The 21,194-nt window shown below is 40.4% G+C and overlaps 1 protein-coding gene across 1 annotated transcript in view; it reads left to right on the forward strand.

Moving 5' to 3' along the window:
• The first annotated feature begins 349 nt into the window (after nucleotides 1-349).
• ZNF367 (zinc finger protein 367) overlaps nucleotides 350-21,194 on the forward strand; it is a 29,264-nt gene continuing 8,419 nt past the window's right edge. Inside the window, exons 1-2 of the mRNA XM_081236949.1 lie at nucleotides 350-2,271; nucleotides 19,812-19,962. Of these exons, the coding sequence (XP_081093075.1) occupies nucleotides 1,861-2,271; nucleotides 19,812-19,962 (562 nt within the window). The 5' untranslated portion in view covers nucleotides 350-1,860. The remainder of the gene's footprint in view (nucleotides 2,272-19,811; nucleotides 19,963-21,194) is intronic.

Below are 21,194 nucleotides of genomic sequence, written 5' to 3' on the forward strand. Positions count from 1 at the left end.
CCAGGGATCAAACCCAGGCGCCCTACATTGGGAGTGAGGAGTCTTAACCACTGGACCACCAGGGAAGTCCCCATTTTTTCTTTTAATCACTTAAAAATGTATCTTAGAAGTTGTTCATATAAGTTAAACTTGTTTTTAAACACTTGTGGCATAGGGGTGTGTGTGTGTGTGTGCGCGCGCGCGCGTGTGTGTGTGTTGGGGAGAGAGAATACTCAGCTATTATGCAGGTCTGTTCTAATTACTAATCCTAACCTTTAACTACCAAATATTCACTCATTTATTCAACAAATATTTATTGAAAGTCTACCATGAGTCAGGCTCGGCCCTGGCAATAAACCAAAGAACAAAACAAAACACAGTCACTTCTTTCACATTCTAGTGAATACGAGGCTGGACATCCCATTTTGCCCCATCCCCTTCCGAGCCCACACTGGCCCTCGGTGAGTGACTGTCAGACTTGGACTCCGGTCGTTCAGGATCCCTCTGGTGCGGGGTGGGGTCCTTGAGGCGGGGGCGGGCAGAGCCGGGAATGACCCGAACCCTCCGGGGCACCCACAGCTCAACGCCCCTCCAGACGGGGGATGAAGGGCCGGCCCCGGACGGGTGAGGAACCACGGCGGGAGGGCGGGGAGTCCTCTGGCGTCTTTGGGGCATCCGTCCCGGGGGTAAGAATGGACACACGCCTGTGTTCATGTCCCCTCCGAGCCGCGAGCAGCACACAGGGACCTCAGAGACGACTTCCTTAACTATCCCACTTTACACAGACGGGAAACCGAGGCCCGGGGAGGCGAAGGCTGGGACTGATGCCCACCTCAGCCTTGGGGCGAGTAGGGGGTGCGGAGAGGGTCAACTCACAGCGAGTCCAACAGCTGGGCAGATGGGAACCAGTAAGAAACGACGCACCTTTTGGTGTCTACTAGAAACTGCAGTAAGAAGGCCTCGGTCCCCCTAGAGCGGGTGGCGGGAGCCACGGACGGCAGCGGGCAGCCCGGGCCCCAGCCCTTTAAATTCCCAGCCGCGCGGGAACGACAGCCCAACAGCCACAGGCGGGTGGGGCCGGAAGACGCGCGCCCCCGTCGGCCAACTACCACCCCTGGCCCGCCCCCTTTCTGATAACTTTCCAATCAGCAACTCTCTTACCGCCCGCCCCTGCCTGTCGCCCACAGCGCGCCTCCAACCCTGACTAACCGCGCGGAAGGACGGCAGGGGCGGGGCTACTGGAGGGTGTGTCTGGGCGAGTGCAGACGACGCGCGCTCCCCCGGAGTTTCGAACGCTGTTGGCTCTTCAGGCAGAAAAAAAATACAAGAGCCGCGGCCAATAGCGTGGCAGAAAGGACCCGCGCGCAGGTCCGGCTCCGCCCCACTCTAGCTAGAAAGAAATCCAGGCACAGCTATTGGCTCGCATGTCCTGTCACTCGTCGCTGCGGCCAGCGGGCAGGGGACTCGCGGTGATTGGTTCCACCCAGGCGCGAAATGTAACGCGGGAAAAACTGGAGCAGGGACCCCGGCGGCAGGTGGTTATTTTCGGGGGCTCGGCGCCGCGCGTCCTGCTTTCCTGTCATCGCAAGGCAAGGCGCCCGCTGCTTCCCGCCGCTGCAGCCTGCGTTGGGGAGCACAAAGAGTGGAGGGCGGGCTTGACCCAGGGTTGGGGTCCGGCCCTGGCAGCCTGGTGCAGGCCGAGCGGCTCTTCTCCTTCGCTGGCCGCCGCGCAGGAGGGTTCTAGGAAACGTCCGCCTGCCATGAGCCAGCGGGACTGAGAGCCGGCGACTCGGAGCAGCGCGGGCGAGCGGAGCAAAGGGCCAGACCCAGGCTCAGGGAGTGCGGCCCACGGCCGCCGGAGCTGCGGATCGGGGCCGGGCAATGATCCGGGGTGTGGAGGCGCCCATGGCTGACAACCCGCCGCAGCCGCCGCCCGTCATCTTCTGCCAGGACTCCCCGAAGCGGGTGCTGGTGTCGGTCATCAGGACGACCCCGATCAAGCCCACATGCAGCGGCGGAGGGGAGCCGGAGCCGCCGCCACCGCTTATTCCCACCAGCCCCGGCTTCAGTGACTTCATGGTGTACCCGTGGCGCTGGGGCGAGAACGCGCACAACGTGACGCTCAGCCCCGGAGCCGCCGGGGGCGCCGCCTCGGCTGCCTTGCCCGCCGCCGCCGCAGAGCACCCAGGGCTTCGGGGCCGGGGCGCGCCCCCGCCCACCGCCTCGGCCGCCGCCGCCTCAGGGGGTGAGGACGAGGAGGAAGCGAGCAGCCCGGACAGCGGCCACCTCAAGGTAAGCGGCGCGGGCGGGGCTTGGGGCAGATGGAGTTCGTTAACGGCGCGGCCCGGGAGCCGGCAGCGCCCGCAGACGCGGCGGGCGGGGCGGGGCCGAGTTTAAAACGCGAGGTCGCTCTGGCAGGGGCGGTGGCGTTGGCGGGTGACAGGACGCTGACGTCACTGCCGCGCGGCAAAAAACTGCCCCCGGGGGCGGGGCTAGGTTTCGGTCACGTGACACCTCCCGGTGGGTGGGGAAGCCCAGCAGACCGGAGGCCACAGGCCAGCAGGTGCCGTAGGCGGGAGCGTGGCCTTGTTGTCACGGAGGGGGATGGTCAACCCGCTCTGCCAGTCGTTCGGCCCACCGCTGAGTCTTTTCTGGCGGGAGAGGGCGGGAAGGGCCGCAGGCCTTGAACTGTTCCTCTGGGTGCGGGGGGAGGGGTTGCGCAGTTTCTGCCTCACCGGAGATACCCCGACCCTGCTAAAGATGCCCTGTAGAGATAGCCGAAGAACAAGAATGGACTTAGGGGAATCTTCCCCAGCGGGAGTTGAGCCCTCGCTGTCTTTCACGCATCCAGCGTACAACTTTGCTAGGTTCTGAGAGCTCAAGGAGTGGAATGGGACGCTTGTTGTCACCAACCTCGAATTGCTTGGAGTCTCAGACTGTATTAGAGCTGGAAAGGATTCGAACCTACAATTTACGGATCAGGCAATTGAGGCTTAGAGGCATTGGTGAAGGGAGCTCCCCAAGGTACACAGCTAGGTAGCGGGAACGCTGGTACTGTAGTTGAGTTTTTGTGGCTCCTAGTCCTGAAGCATGTGTTGGAGGTGCCTCTCTGCTGACATATACTTACCTCTATAGACTGTAAGCTCCAGGAGCTCCGGGACAATTTCTCTCTGGTAGACTTATTTGACTTTAATACCTTATACTCTGTAAATGCTGAATAAATGTGCTCAGTTAAGTATTTGTGTAATGAATGGTGCTAATATAAGGTTAATATTCAGATTCTATTTGTTAAGTGGCTATATAAGATAAGCAGTTTGCTAAAGATAAAACAAGTAAATCACCTTGTTGATAAGTACGTCTATATTGGCAAATACTATAAAAATTGAAACAGGTTTTATCATCATTTTACACGCAGTAGCAAAGATGTTGAAACACTGTGTTGAGCCCTGAGGAAATTGATACACTTTGTTACTAATGGCATTGTTATTAAAGAACTATAAATTTATACAGCTATATGCCTTGACACACTTCAACTCTTGAAACTGCACTTCAGTAAAAATTTGAAAGAAGAAGTAGTAGAAATATTTAGATTAGTGCTGAGTTTGTGAAGTGAACTATCACTGTGTGCTGTCTCTAGGTAGCCCTTAGTAAGATGGCTGGGTATCCTAGATATTTTTCCGTGTTAACATATTTACATGTTTAGTACTTAAAAAATATATATGTAGTAGGTTATATGGTTGAGCAACATAAAGACATATATGCACAAGTTACTTATAGAAGATTTTGCATCTATTATTTTATTCTTAATTATAACTGAATCTAATTTTGGATTATCCAAGAAGATTAATGTTATAATAGATAAGTGAAATCTATACTTTTGTGGGGGGGGCTAAAACAGTTTTATCTTCACATAAACCTTTTAGAAAACATTCTTAATGCGTAGGTTTGAATTTTATTTCCACTTTGTCTACCTCTTTTCAGAAGTAAAACATAACACAAGTTATGAAAAACATTTAAAAGTGAAAAGGCTCTTATATATTTCACTTTTTTGCCTCCTCACCATCTTTCATACCATAACTGTTTCATAAATTAGTAAACAAATTGATTTTAACGTGTCCTTTTATCAATGAAGCAATCCAAATACAGCTCCAAAAATTCATTCATTTAGTTTCTGCAACTTGAGGGGGAGCCTCAAGCCTCCGTATTTTGTGGCTTCTGGAATATACTTTCATTTAAGGAAGTTACCTAGTTTGATTTGTGATCAGTACATTCTAGACTAAAGATTGGGAGTTCCAGCCTCCTTTACTTTGTTTTGCTTCTCTAAAGTACTCGTAGTTCTTTTATCTCCATATACATCGTAGGTGAATCATGCTGGCTGAGTCTGCTCACTTTTTGGGAAGACAAGTTTGTAATATAGTTGGTGCCAATAACATGGCACCAACTTCTACCCCCTTCTCTCAGTATGTGGGTTAGAGGCAATAACAGCTGTGGGTTTGAGAACAACTTTTGTGTTCATTTACTGTCTTTTGATGCCACCTTTCCCATGGGAGGTGTTAACATCTGAGTCCTACACACCTGGTGTCAGCTTTTGCTTGCTTTCTTGTTTGTTTCTGCCCAACACTGCCTCTCCGCCTATGAGGAGAACGTCCATCTTCTACCAACTTATTTTGGCCCCTCATCACAAGATTGTTTAGCACTATTGGGATATAGTTATATATTAGCACTGTCTCTTCCCAGGTTGTAGAATTCTGGGAAGGAAGGGAGAAGGTCTAATTTTCATCTGCCAAATGATATTCCAAGCTTCCATATTTTGTGCCCTTTACTCAGACTGCATTCATGAGGTTACTTCTCCACTTTGGGACCTGTGTAGTTTGGCTTCTCTGCACATCCTCAGATACCACTTACCCTTCAGGACCCGCCAGCTGCCTATCCTGTTTCCCCTTTCTATCACCAATCACTTTAAACATCTAGGCTGCACATGACCTTACAAACAGCTGATTAGTACACAGAAGTTTTTGATAACCACCATGTTTAAACATAACGTCATGTTAACATGTTAACGTGAACATAGTAGCCACCATTTGTTATTTATTGCCTTGCAGAGCAAACCACCAGACTTTGTGTTGATTGTTTTGCATTCTTTAATTAATTTACCTTGTTTACCTGATGAAAAAGGATGAATTAGAGAAGTCCCCAAGATTAAGTTAACATCATACAAGTGGCAGAACTGATTGGAAATTTTTAGAGCCCTTACTCTTAATCTGTACCTGATATTGCTTCTGTGTTTATCATGTGTGTGTTGACTTTAGGGGTTTATTTATTTATTTTTAGTATTAAGAAGATGCAAGTAGGGAATTCCCTGGTGGTGGTCCAGTGGTTAGGACTCTGCGCTTCCAGTGTAGGGGGCATAGGTTTGATCCCTGATCAGGCAACAACATTCCGCCAGGCAGCATGGCCCCCCCACAAAAAAAAGAAGATGCAAGTAGACTTATGAAGTAATACACACTATTCATAACTACCTATATCTTGATTGAGATGCATCATGAGAATACACACAGTACAACAGATAGATGCAAATTAAGACTTAGAAAGTGGTCCAGATAGGTCAAGGTGAGGGATAGAGTTAGGAAGCAGATATGCGAGCCATAGGAAATTTGGATCTAAATCTGAATTCGAAAAGGGAAATAAGATCTATTTACATTTTCTCATGAAAGTGAGAAGGTACACATGCCTCCCTCTGAGAACTGTTTTTCTTTTCCTTCCATGTTGTATCTGTATAATTTATTTGAATTTTACTTTGTACAAAAATGTGTTGAGGACTTTTAGTTTTTTTAGTAATCACATGAATATAAAGTTTGAACATAACTTTTTCTAAAGCTTAGGTAAATGTGTACATTATTCTAAGTGGCTTGAGAAATAACTCCAATTTTATTAAATAACTTTAAAGTTATTGACAATGAAAACAAAATATTTACCATGAAATATTTTAGAAAACACTTTCAAAATCACTATCTTCTGGAGGTACGGAGATTGTTTTAAAAATTAAACCTGCTGAAGTATGCAAACATTTTTGGCGATTTATTCATTTTTCTTTCTAGTAGCTTATTTTGCAGCAGTTGCCATATAATAGCAATAGGATGTCTAAGAGTTTCTTTTTTAACTTTACTTTTTTTTTTTTTGCAAATCATCAAGCAGTCTTGACAAGATTTCTCTCTTAAGCTACAGGTACACTTAGTGGCTGATGAGTTAACTCTGTTATTGTCAAAATGTACATAGATACATGGTTTTCTTATTGCTAAGGCTAAAATGAAAAAGGTCCTCTTTAAGTGACACTGCTTATTCTTGTATATATGGTTAAAATATGCTATTTATTCATTTATTTAGGGTATTAGATGATTACTTGCCTTGTTTAATTTTCTTGGTTGAAAGAATGCACTTAGTGAAGTCTTACCTGTATATGGCTGGGATGTTGTATTATGTTGCATTTTTCAGCTCTTTATTTCTCATTTGGAAAATGCAAGTATGATTTGCATTTTCTTGTTCTAGATGAAACAAGATCTTAGAGTTACTGGGAGGCAGCCAAATAGTTAACTTAAAAAAAAAAAATCTTCCCCCACTATTAAACATGCTTGTTAAAATTTTTTTTTAACCAGAAACAGAGAAAATAGTAATGGATAATCTTAAAATTTTGATACTAGATAGTATTTGATACTAAATCAGTGATTTCAAATTGTAATAGAGTCAACAATATGTTTTTATGTATTTAAAAAATATTAGGGGGCTTCCCTGGTGGCACAGTGGTTGAAAGTCTGCCTGCTAATGCAGGGGACACGGGTTCGAGCCCTGGTCTGGGAGGATCCCACATGCTGCGGAGCAACTAGGCCCGTGAGCCACAGCTACTGAGCCTGAGCTTCTGGAGCCTGTGCTCGGCAACAAGAGAGGCCGCGATAGTGAGAGGCCCGCGCATCGCAATGAAGAGTGGCCCCCGCTTGCCACAACTAGAGAAAGCCCTCGCACAGAAACGAAGACCCAACACAGCCAAAAATAAAAAATAAATAAATAAATTAACAAAGATTTGTTGAGAATTACTGACCCTATACTTTGCAATACTATACATTAAATGTATTAAAAAAAATTAGGGAAATGATCCTTTCATGGCAGAGGAGTTGTATTACTAAGGTTTTTAATTAATCTTATTTCATGTTCCATTTCTTTCTTAACAGAACAAATCATCTGCTATTTTTATGGATCATAGATGCTGTGTTTGTTTTGCATTTTAAAAACTATTTAAAACAATTATTCATGATATGATCATAACCAGCAACAATTTATACAATTATTGTGGAGAATTGATGAGATCTTTATCCCATTAACAAATATTTATTAACAATGTGCCTAAGTCAGTTAGCTTAGGCTAAACCATGCTGCAGAATGAACCTCAAAATCTCAATCTCAACCTAAACAAAGCTCGTGTTATGTATCCTGTGAGGTTAACAGCAGGTGTGCTCTTCATCCTGTTCATTCTGGGACCCAGGAGGAACATCCCCTACCTGGGACATGCGAGTCTCAAGGCAGAGAGGAAAGAGAGATGGTAGAACCTTGTGATGGGTTTTAGAGCTTTTGCTCAGAAGTCACACATGTGATTTCTATTCACATTTTATTGGTCAAAGCAAAGTCATATGGCCAAGTTGGCCTCATTGGGGCCCACAGTGCGGAAAGAGCAGTGAATATTTTAACAATATTATAATCTGCCACAGTGCTTTCTCACATTCTTTTCCCTTATTATCATTATTATTTTGGCTGCATCGGGTCTTAGTTGTGGCACATGGGATCTTTGTTGAGGCGTGTGGGATCTTTTTTCGTTAAGGCACGTGGTCTCTTGGTTTCGGTGCTCGGGCTTCTCTCTAGTTGTGTCTTGCAGGTTTTTCTCTCTCTAGTTGTGGCGTGCGGGCTCCAGGTCATGTGGGCTCTGTAGTTTGAGGCACGCAGGCTCTCTAGTTGAGGCATGCGAGCTCAATAGTTGTGGCGCCAGCTTAGTTGCCCCCCAGCATGTGAGATCTTAGTTCCCTGACCAGGGATCAAACCCGCGTGCTCTGCATTGGAAGGCAGATTCTTTACCACAGGACCACTGGGGATGTCCCCTCACATTTTTTTTCTTTTTATACTTTTGTGGCAGAAAACACATAACATAAAATTTACCATCTTAACCATTTTGAAGTATTAACTATATGAACATTGTTGTAATAGAACTCCAGAACTTTTTCATCTTACGAAACCAAAACTGTACCCATCTCGAGCTCCCCCTTTCTTCCTCTCTGTGGCCCCTGGCAACCACTATTCTGCTTTCTGTTTCTAAGTTTGACCATTTTAGATAACGCATGTAAGTGGAATCATGTAGTATTTGTCTTTTTGTGACTGCCTTATTTCACTTAGGATAATGCCCTTAATATTCATCTATGTTGTAGCATATGGCAGAATTGCCTTCTTTTTTAAGGCTGAATAATTTTTCATTGTATATATCACATTTTCTTTATCCATTCATCTGTCAGGGGACATTTAGGTTGCTTCCACCTCTTGGCTGTTGCAGAAATAGGTTTTAATATCTAAGAATTTTTTAGACATGACTTATCCTATAAGATAACTCATCCATGTTGAGATTGAGCTTTTCTTTCAGGGTGAAAAGTGATTGAAGGGAATTTTGCTGTGGCTTATTATCAAGGTTCCAGGCTGATGTTTTTAAGCTTTGGGAAGGCTTTAGGTTTTTATATTGACAGCAGTAAAAACATCTTCAGTTTGGATGTAGGTTTTTTAAAATTTTTCTTTCTTTTTTCATTTAACTTATATATGTAAAAATTTAACTTACATGGAAAGAAAGTTTTTTTCTTCAAGGATATGCTTATTTTAGATTAGTTTTACATACGTAGAAATGTTAAGACATTACAGGGAGTTCCCATTAACCACATATCCAGTTTCCCCTATTGCTGACATCTTGCATTAATATGATATATTTGTTACAATTAACGAACCAAATTGGTACATTATTAACTAAAGTCCATAGTATGTTCAGAGCTCGTTAGTTTTTTTAAAAAATTGAGCAGAAATTCACATAGCATAAAATTAACCATTTTGAAGTATAATTCACTGATATTTAGTAATTCACAATGTTGTGAAACCACCACCTATATCAAGTTCCAAAATATTTTCATCGCCCCAAAAGAAAGTCCTGTATTCATTAAGTATTCACTCCCTTTTCCCCTCTATAGGCAGTCTCTGGAAAACACCAATCTGTTTTCTGTCTGTGGTTTTACCTATTTTGGACATTTTATTACATGGAATCATAAAATATGTGGCCTTTTGTGTCTGACTTCTGTTACTTACTATACTGTTTTTGAGGTTCATCCACCTTGTAGCATGTATCATTTCTATGGCTGAATAACAGTCCATTGTATATGTATATATACATATGTATATGACATTGCATCACACTGTCAAACTTTTCCACAGTGGCTAAAACTTTACATTCCTACCGGCAATATATGAAGTTTCTAGTTTCTGCACATTCTTGACAAAAAAACACCTATTTCTACTTTTTTCCTGTCTTTTTTTTTTTTTTTTTTTGAGTATAACTGAGTTGGTGTGAAGTCGTATCTCACTGTGAGTGTGTGTGTGTGTGTGTGTGTGTGTGTGTTTAATTTTTTTCCCTTCAGGCTTTACTGAGATATAATTGACCTCAATTATAGTTTTGATTTGCATTTCCCTAATGACTAATGATGTTGAGCATCTTTTCATGGGCTTGCTGCCCATACATACAACTACTTTGGAGATATGTGTATTCAAGTCCTTTACCCATATTTTATTTGAGTTTTTGTTGTGTTGTAAAGGTTCTTTATATATTCTGGATACTAAAACCTTATCAGACATATGATTTGCAAGTATTGTGTCCCATTCTGTAGGTTGTCTTTTCACTTTCTTGATAATGTCCTTTGACACAAATGTTTTATTAAATTTTAAGTCCAGTTTATCTATTCTTTTGTTGCTTAGGCTTTTGGTGCAACATCTAAGAATCCATTGTCAAATCCAAGGTCATGAATATTTATCCCAGTTTTCTTTTAAGAGTTTTAAAGTTTCAGCTCTGACATTTTGGTGTATGATGCATTTTGAGTTAATTTTTTATATATTGTGTGAGGTACAACTTCATTCTTTTGCATGTAGAATTCCAGTTATCTCAGAGCTATTTGTTGAAGAGCTATTCTTTCCTCATTGCATGTTCCTGGCACCCTTGTTGAAAATCAGTTGGCCATCAGATAAGGGTTAATGTCTTGATTCTCATTTTGTTTCATTGGCCTATGTCTTTCCTTATGCCAGTACTGCACTGTCTTAATTGCCATTGCTTTGCAGTAAATTTTGTAATAGGGAAGTGTGAGTCATGCTTTGTTCTTTTAAAATATTGTTTTGTCTACTTGGAGCCTCTTGCAATTCCATGAGTAGAGGATTGCTTTTTCCATTTCTGCAAAAAAGGTCTTTGGGATTTTAATAGGGATTGCACTAAGTCTGTATATCACTTTGGGTAGCAGTGGTATCTTATATTAAGCCTTCCAGTCCTAGAAATGTATCCCATAAATTTTGATATGTAGTGCTTTTATTTTCATTCGTGTCAAAGTATTTTCTAATTTCCTGTGTGATTTCTTCTTTGACCCATTGGCTGTTTAAGAGTGTTGTTTAATTTCCACATATTTGTGAATTTTCCAGTTTTCTTTCTGTTATTGATTTATAGTTTCATTCCAAGTATGTCAAAGAAGATGCTTTGGATGATTTCAATCTTTTAAAATTTATTGATTCTTGCTTTGGGCCTAACATATGGTCTATCTTGGGAAACGTTCCACGTGCACTTGAAAAAAATGGATATTTTGCTGTTTTTGTGTGGAATGTTCTTCATATTCTGTTAGGTGTAGTTGGTTTATAGTGTTGTTCAAGTCTTCTATATCTTTGTTGACCTGTCTAGTTGTCCTATCCATTAATTGAAAGTGAAAGTCTCCAGCTATTTTTGAGCTGTGTCTTTATTTTCAATTCTGCCAATTTTAGCTTCATACATATTGGGAGCTCTGTTGTTAGGTGTGCATGTGTTTATAATTGTTATCTCTTTTTCCATCCTTTCACTTTTAAACCTATTTATGTTTTTGGCTCTAAAGTGAGTTTCTTGTAGATAGCATATAGTTGGTTCATTAAAAAAAAAAATCCATTCTGCCAGTCTCTGCCTTTTGTTTGCAGAATTTAATCTATTTACATTTAAAGTGATTACTTACAAGGAAGAACTTCTCCCATTTTATTTGTTTTCTATAGTGTTATACCTATTTTGTTTATCAATTCTTCGATTACCGCCTTCTTTTGGGTTTGATTTTTTTGTAATGAACCATTTTCTTTTCTTTCTTGTTTCCTTTACTGTTTTTTTTTTGAATTAATATCACCTTAGCACCAATAGTATACAAAAGTTCTGCTCCCATATATTTCTGTCCCTCCCTTTTTGTTATTGTTGTCATAATTACATCTTATATTGTGTTCCCATTAACAAAGATTTATTATTTTTTTAATACACTTGGCATTTGTCTTTTATATAGGAAAGAAAAGAAGAGTTATAAGCCCAAAGTGCAAAACTTCTGGCTTATGTAGTTACCTGGTGTCGTTTATTTCTTTGTATGGCTTTGAGTTATTGTCTAGTGTCTTTTCATTTCTGCCTGAAGAACTAACTCCGTTTAGATTTATTGTAGGAAAGGTCTAGCAATGAAGTCTCTTAGCTTTTGTTTGTCTGGGAATGCTTAATTTCTTCATTTTTGAGTGATAGTTCTGTTGAATATAAGATTATTGTTTGATTTTTTTTTCCTTTCAGCACTTTAAACATGTCATCCCACTGATTTGCATAGTTTCTCCTGAGAAATCAGCTGTTAATCCTACTGAGGACTGGTATGTGTGATAAACTGCTTCTTTCTTGCTGCTTTCAAGAGTCTCTCTTTGTCTTTGTCTTTTGATAGTTTGATTATATCTCCATGTATATCTCTCTTTGTGTTTATGCCATTATTTCTTCAAATATTCTTTCTGCCCTAGTCTCTCTTGCCTTATGGATCTCCAATTATGTGTGTGGGGGTATGCTTGCTTGATGCTGCGGTGTCCCCCAGAATTCGTGTGTTGAGATCCTGACCCCCGAAGATGGTGGTGTTAGGAGGTCTTTGGGAGGTGCTTAGGTCATGGGGGTGGAGCCCTCATGAATAGAATTAGTGCCTTTATGAAAGAGGCCCTGGAGAGCTCTCTTGCCCCTTTTGCCATGTGAGGACACAGCAAGAAGGCACTGGCTATGATCCAGGAAGTAGTCCCTAACCTGACCATGCCAGAACCTTCATCTTGGACTTTACAACTGCTAGAACTGTGGGAAATAAACTTTGGTTGTTTATAAGTTACCCAGTCTGTAGTATTTTGTTTTAGCAGCCCAAATGGACCCATAAGACACTTGATGTCCTACTGGTATCATAGGCCCTGTTAATTCTTTTCTCTTTCTGTTCCTCAGACTGGATAATTTCAGTTGACCTATCTTTAAATTTGCTGTTACTTTCCTCCTGACCGTTCAAATCTGCCATTAAGACTCTGTAGTGAATTTTTTTCATTTCGGTTTTTGTATTTTTTAGTTTCAGAATTTCTATTTTTACAAATAATTTGTGGGGCTTCCCTCGTGGCGCAGTGGTTAGAGCCCGCCTGCCGATGCAGGGGACATGGGTTCGTGCTCTGGTCCGGGAAGATCCCACATGCCACGGAGCAGCTGGGCCCGTGAGCCATGGCCGCTGAGCCTGCGCGTCCGGAGCCTGTGCTCCACAGCGGGAGAGGCCACAAAAGTGAGAAGCCCGTGTACTGCAAGAAAAAAAAATTATAATAATTTGATTCTTTTTTGACATTCTCAGTTTGTTGAAACAGTGTTCTCCTGGTTTTCTTTTGTTCTTTGTCCATGGTTTCCATTACCTCTTTCAGCATATTTAAGACAGTTTAACATCTTTGTCTAGTAATTCCAATGTCTGCTTCCTCATAGGAGAAATTAACTCCTATGTATGGGAGTTAATATTTTTGTTTTTTTGCATGCTTTGTAATATTTTGTTGAAAACTGGGTGTTTTGAATATTATAAAGTAGTAACTCTGGAAATCAGATTCTCCTTTCTCCTCAGAGTTTGTTTTAGTTGTGTGCTGTGGTTTGTAGTTGCTTGGTGACTTTTCTAAACTGTTTTTGTAAACTCTATTCTTTATTGTGTTTGTTCTTTAAAGTCTGTTTCTTTAGCTTTAGTCAGCTCATATTTTGAGAGAGATCTTGAATGCCAAAAGAAAAACCCTCAAGAAACAAAAACAGAAAAGAAAAGAAAGGGGGGAAAAAAAACCCTTCTAACTTTGCAGAATGGTCTGTGCTGTAGCTCTCCTGCTATACTTAGCCAGACTGTTTACAAGTCTGTCTTAGCCTTCATTTCTTGCTTGTGCTGAGCCTAAAGATCAGCCAGAGGTGAAAACTTATGTTCTCTTCAGGTCTTTTCTGAGTATGCTTCCTGCGCTGGGCAGGCAAGTGTGTGGCTTCCTAAATTCCTGTCTTTAGGATATGTGGGCACTTTACAGTGCCCTAATTTCCCGAGGAAATTCTCTCCCCAACTTTTCCTCCCAGGCTTTTGGTGTGTCTGTGTGCCTTAGTTGAAATCTTTTCCCCCAGGTGGCAGCAAGTTGTTATTGGCCTTACAAGGTTTTTGAGAGATGCCCTCTGTGTAGCCACTTTTCTGCCCAGAGAGAGTTCTAAGTTAGCAAAACAAAGACAAGCATCTTGTGTCAGAACTTCAGGTAGCCCCCAGGCTGGGCAAAACAGACAAACAAAATTCTTTCAGAGTAGATAGAGTCTTCTCTCTTCTTTCTTGAACCAGGGACTAGATTCCTACACTAAGAATGAAGGCAGTAATCTTCAAAGACCACTGAGTGAAGGGGTGGGGCAAGGGTTGTAAAAATTGCTGCAAAGCTTTCCTACTGTGTTACGTTCCTTGTTTCTTGATTCATTGTTCTCTGAGTTGCTGTAAATTTCTCATCATTTTCTGGAGTTGTGACAAAGCTGATCCTGAACAGTTTTTGTACGACTTCTTAGTGATCTTTGGAGGGGTGGGCACTTGGAACTACCTACTCTGCCATTTCACTGATGTCACTCAAGAAAGGTTTCAAAAAATTATTTACAGTTATACCTTTGAGATATTGAGGGTTCAGTCCCAGACTGCTAGTCACACAAGCTTTTGTTTCCCAGTGAATAAAAAGTTATGTTTACACTATACTGTAGTCTCTTAAGTGTGCAATAGCATTATGTCTAAAAATTACCTCAATTAAAATACACTTTAAAAAAATTTTTCTAAAAAATATTTCTAAAAAATGCTAATCACTATCTGACAACACAGGGTTGCCACAAACCTTCAATTTGTAAAAAACGCAGTATTTGCAAAATGCAATAAAGTGAAGCGTAATAGAGACTCTGGGAGGGCTCCTGCCAAGGAGTACTTCCCAGAACTTCTGCTGCCAGTGTCCTTGTCCCCACGGTGAGCTACAGCCACCCGCCGCCTCTGCAGGAGACCCTCCAACACAAGCAGAAAGAAGTAAGAACTTGATTATCTGGGCAAGAGTCAGCTCTAGCCAACACCAGTCCCTCCCATCAGGGAACTTGCACAAGCCTCTTAGATAGGCTCATCCACCAGAGGGCAGACAGCAGAAGCAAGAAGAACTACAATCCTGCAGCCTGTGAAACAAAGACCACATTCACAGAAAGATAGATAAGGTGAAAAGGCAGAGGGCTATGTACCAGATAAAGGAACAAGATAAAACCCCAACTAAATGAAGTTAAGATAGGCAACCTTCCAGGAAAAGAATTCAGAATAATGATAGTGAAGATGATACGGGACCTCGGAAAAAGAATGGAGGCAAAGATTGAGAAGATGCAAAAACTGTTTAACAAAGACCTAGAAGAATTAAAGAACAAACAAACAGAGATGAACAATACAATAACTGAAATGAAAACTACACTAAAAGGAATGAATAGCAGAATAACTGAGGCAGAAGAAAGGATAAGTGACCTGGAAGACAGAATGGTGTAATTCACTGCTGCGGAACAGAATAAAGAAAGAAGAATGAAAAGAAATGAAGACAGCCTAAGTGACCTCTGGGACAACATTAAACACAACAACATTAGCATTATAGGGGTCCCAGAAGGAGAAGAGAGAGAGAAAGGACCAGTGAAAATATTTGAAGAGGTTATAGTCGAAAATTTCCCTAAAATGGGAAAGGAAATAGCCACCCAAGTCCAGGAAGCGCAGTGAGTCCCATACAGGATAAACCCAAGGAGAAACATGCCGAGACACATAGTAATCAAACTGTCAAAAATTAAAGACAAAGAAAAATTATTAAAAGCAGCAAGGGGAAAACAACAAATAACATACAAGGGAACTCCCATAAGTTTAACAGCTGATTTCTCAGCAGAAATTCTACAAGCCAGAAGGAAGTGGCATGATATACTTAAAGTGATGAAAGGGAAGAACCTACAACCAAGATTCCTCTACCTGGCAAGGGTCTCATTCAGATTCGATGGAGAAATCACAAGGTTTACAGACAAGCAAAATCTAAGAGAATTCAGCACCACCAAACCAGCTCCACAACAAATGCTAAAGGAACTTCTCTAAGTGGGAAGCACAAGAGAAGAAAAGGACCTACAAAAACAAACCCAAAACAATTAAGAAAATGGTCACAGGAGCATACATATCGATAATTACCTTAAACGTGAATGGATTAAATGCTCCATAGGGACACATACAGACTGAAAGTGAGGGGATGGAAAAAGATATTCCATGCGAACGGAAATCAGAAGAAAGCTGGAGTAGCAATACTCATATCAGATAAAATATACTTTAAAATAAAGAATGTTACAAGAGACAAGGAAGGACACTACATAATGATCAAGGGATCAATCCAAGAAGAAGATATAATGATTATATATATATATCCACCCAACATAGGAGCACCTCAATACATAAGGCAACTGCTAACAGCTCTAAAATACGAAATCGACAGTAACACAATAATAGTGGGGGACTTTAACATCTCATTTACACCAATGGGCAGATCATCCAGACAGAAAATTAACAAGGACACACAAGCTTTAAATGACACAATAGACCCAATAGATTTAACTGCTATTTATAGGACATTCCATCCAAAAACAGCAGATTACACTTTCTTCTCAAGTGCGTATGGAACATTCTACAGGATAGATCACATCTTGGGTCACAAATCAAGCCACAATAAATTTAAGAAAAATGAAATCATATCAAGCATCTTTTCTGACCAGAGCGCTATGAGATTAGAAATCAATTACAGGGAAAAAAATGTAAAAAACACAAACATATGGAGGCTAAACAATATGTTACTAAATAACCAAGAGATCACTGAAGAAATCAAAGAGGAAATCAAAAAATACCTAGAGACAAATGACAATGAAAACACGATGATCCAAAACCTATGGGATGCAGCAAAAGCAGTTCTAAGAGGGAAGTTTATAGCTATACAAGCCTACCTCAAGAAACAAGAAAAATCTCAAATAAACAATCTAACCTTGCATCTAAAGGAACTAGAGAAAGAAGAACAAACAAAACCCAAAGTTAGCAGAAGGAAAGAAATCATAAAGATCAGAGCAGAAATAAATGAAATAGAAACAAAGAAAACAATAGCAAAGATCAATAAAACTAAAAGCAGGTACTTTGAGAAGATAAACAAAATTGATAAACCATTAGCCAGACTCATCAAGAAAAAGAAGGAGAGGACTCAAGTCAATAAAATTAGAAATGAAAAAGGAGAAGTTACAACAGACACTGCCGAAATACAAAGCATCCTAAGAGACTACTACAAGCAACTCTATGCCAATAAAATGGACACCCTGGGAGAAATGGACAAATTCTTAGAAAGGTATAACCTTCCAAGACTGAACCTGGAAGAAATAGAAAATATGAATATACCAATCACAAGTAATGAAATTGAAACTGTGATGAAAAATCTTCCAACAAACAAAAGTCCAGGACCAGATGGCTTCACAGGTGAATTCTATCAAACATTTAGAGAAGAGCTAACACCTATCCTTCTCAAACTCCTCCAAAATATAGCAGAGGGAGGAACACATCCAAACTCATTCTATGAGGCCACCGTCACCCTGATACCAAAACCAGACAAAGATACTACAAAAAAAGAAAATTGCAGACCAATATCACTGATGAACATAGATGCAAAAATCCTCAACAAAATACTAGCAAACAGAATCCAACAACACATTAAAAGGATCATACACCATGATCAAGTGGTATTTATCCCAGGGATGCAAGGATTCTTCAATATAAGTAAATCAATCAATGTTATACACCATATTAACAAATTGAAGAAGAAAAATCATATGACCATCTCAATAGATCCAGAAAAAGCTTTTGACAAAATTCAAGCCCCATTTATGTAAAAACTCTCCAGAAAGTGGGCATAGAGGGAACCTACCTCAACATAATAAAGGCCATATATGACAAACCCACAGCCAACATCATTCTAAATGGTGAATAACTGAAAGCATTTCCTCTAAGATCAGGAAGAAGACAAGGATGTCCACTCTCACCACTATTATTCAACATAGTTTTGGAATTCCTAGCCACGGAAATCAGAGAAGAAAAGGAAATAAAAGGAATACAAATCGGAAAAGAAGTAAAACTGTCACTGTTTGCCGATGACATGATACTATACATAGAGAATCCTAAAGATGCTACCAGAAAACTACTAGAGCTAATCAACGAATTTGGCAAAGTTGCAGGATACAAAATTAATGCCCTGAAATCTCTTGCATTCCTATACACTAATGAGGAAAAATCTGAAAGAGAAATTAAGGAAACACTCCCATTTACCACTGCAATAAAAAGAATAAAATACCTAGGAATAGACCTACCTAGGGAGACAAAAGACCTCTATGCAGAAAACTATAAGACACTGATGAAAGAAATTAAAGATGATACCAAGAGATGGAGAGATATACCATGTTCTTGGATTGGAAGAATCAATATTGTGAAAATGACTATACTACCCAAAGGAATGTACAGATTCAATGCAATCCCTATCAAATTACCAATGACATGTTTTTTGGAAGTAGAGCAAAAAATCTTAAAATTTGTATGGAGACACAAAAGACCCTAAATAGCCAAAGCAGTCTTGAGGGAAAATAACGGAGCTGGAGGAATCAGACTCCCTGACTTCAGACTATAGTAGAAAGCTACAGTAATCAAGACAATATGGTACTGGCACAAAACCAGAAACACAGATCAGTGGAACAAGATAGAAAGCCCAGAGATAAACCCACACACCTATGGTCAACTAATATATGACAAAGGAAGCAAGAATATACAATGGAGAAAAGACAGTCTCTTCAATAAGTGGTGCTGGGAAAACTGGACAGCTATATTTAAAAGAATGAAATTAGAAAACTCCCTAACACCATACACAAAAATAAACTCAAAATGGATTTGAGACCTAAATATAAGACCGGACACTATAAAACTCTTAGAGAAAAACATAGGAAGAACACTCTTTGACATAAACCACAGCAAGATCTTTTTTGATCCATTTCCTAGAGCAATGGAAATAAATAAATAAATAAACAAATAAATGGGACCTAATGAAACTTCAAAGCTTTTGCACAGCAAAGGAAACCATAAACAAGACGAAAAGACAACCCTCAGAGTGGGAGAAAATATTTGCGAACGTATCAACGGACAAAGGATTAATCTCCAAAATATATAAACAGCTCATGCAGTTCAATATTAAAAATCAAACAACCCAATCCGAAAATGGGCAGAAGACCTAAATAGATCTTTCTCCAAAGAAGACATACAGATGGCCATGAAGCACATGAAAAGCTGCACAACATCACTAATTATTAGAGAAATGCAAATCAAAACTACAATGAGGTATCACCTCACACCAGTTAGAATGGGCATCATCAGAAAATCTACAAACAAATGCTGGCGAGGGTGTGGAGAAAAGGGAACCCTCTTGCACTGTTGGTGGGAATGTTAATTGATACAGCCACTATGGAGAACAGTATGGAGGTTCCTTAAAAAACTAAAAATAGAATTACCATATGATCCAGCAATCCCACTACTGGGCATATACCCAGAGAAAAACATAACTCAAAAAGACACTTGCATGCCAGTGTTCATTGCAGCACTGTTTACAATAGCCAGATCATGGAAGCAACCTAAATGCCCATTGACAAACGAATGGATAAAGAAGATGTGGTACATATATACAATGGAATATAACTTAGCCATAAAAAGGAACGAAATTGGGTCATTTGTAGAGATGTGGATGGATCTAGAGACTGTCATACAGAGTGAAGTAAGTCAGAAAGAGAAAAACAAATATCATATATTAATGCCTATATATGGAACCTAGAAAAATGGTACAGATGAACCGGTTTGCAGCGCAGAAATTGAGACACAGATGTAGAGAACAAATGTATGAACACCAATGGGGGAAAGTGGTGGGGGGTGTGGGTTTGTGGTGTGATGAATTGGGCGATTGGGATTAACATGTATACACTGATGTGTATAAAATTGATGACTAATAAGGACCTGCTGTATAAAAAATAAAATTCAAAAATTGAAAAAATAAGTGAAGCGTAATAAGTAAGGTATACCTGTATTATGATATTTTGTTTTAATGAGTGGAGTCCAAGAAATTATTTTAATGTTTATGCACATTGTTAACAGGATGGAATCCGACGTGGTAGACCCAGAGCAGATACTGTACGGGATTTAATAAATGAAGGAGAGCATTCGTCCAGCAGAATACGTTGTAACATCTGTAATAGGGTGTTTCCACGGGAGAAATCGCTCCAGGCTCACAAACGGACTCATACAGGTAAGTTGAGCAAATTTTAGAGAATGCCAAAAGTGATACTTAACTGAAAGCTGATTTGATGTTTGGGCCTATAAATTAATTTTTAGTTACCTTACATTTCCTTATTGTAAAGTTTTAAAAACAGGCACTGTGTAGTCAGCTTCTCTTTTGGTGGGGAGGGATAGTTTTCTGAACATTGATACCGTGTTATTTCCAAAGTTATCATGGTAATTAATGTAGTTGACACAGAAATGTTATTACTAAATTTGGTTCTATCCTTCTATGCACCCGAATTTTACTTGATATGCCCTTAAGTTGTCTGTATAATTGCTAAAACTGATTTGTAGGCCAAATCCTGTATCAGTTATAGTCAAATTTTTAATAGAATTTCTAGAGTCCTCAGGGTATTTGACCTAACTATTAAATCTAAGGTGAAGTATAATTTTTCAGAATTAAATGTATTGTAGGTAGCTATCCCAAGACTATCATACATCTTTTTTTGTGTAGAGAAGTTATACTTGAATTTAAAATACCATAAAAATACCATATAGAGGGCTTCCCTGGTGGCGCAGTGGTTGAGAGTCCGCCTGCCGATGCAGGGGACGCGGGTCCAGGAAGATCCTACATGCCGCGGAGCGGCTGGGCCCCTGAGCCATGGCCGCTGAACCTGTGCGTCCGGAGCCTGTGCTCCACAATGGGAGAGGCTACAACAGTGAGAGGCCTGCGTACCACAAAAAAAAAAAAAAAAAAATACCATATAGAGAGCAAAAAGATAATATAAAGAGGGCCTTGTTCTTTCCATAGATAAAGTTGGTCCCACCCAGAAGGAGCCATATGGTTCTAATAGTGATATCAAATAATTTACAGATGAGGAAACTGAGGCACAAAAACACCCAATTACCACTGACTTACAGCTTCTCATACCCTTAAGTCTAGAACTACACTGGCCAGTATAGTAGCACATGTGGCTGTTGAGCACTTGAAATGTGGCTAGTCTAAATTGAGATGAGCAGGATGTTTAAAATACACTTAGTATGAAAAAAAGAGAGTAAATGATATCTTTAATAATTTTTGATAATGATTACAAATTGAAATGATAGAATTTTAGATATATTGGGTTAAATGAAGTATATTATCAATTAATTTCACCTGTTTCTTTTTACTTTGTTAATGTGGCTACCATAAGTGGTTCTCATTCTATTTCTGTTGGTCAGTATGGGTCTAGAACTTGGGCTTTTAACCCTTAGTCCCCT

Source organism: Mesoplodon bidens (genome assembly GCF_964165515.1).
Source record: "Mesoplodon bidens genome assembly, chromosome: 6".
NCBI lineage: Eukaryota > Metazoa > Chordata > Mammalia > Artiodactyla > Ziphiidae > Mesoplodon > Mesoplodon bidens.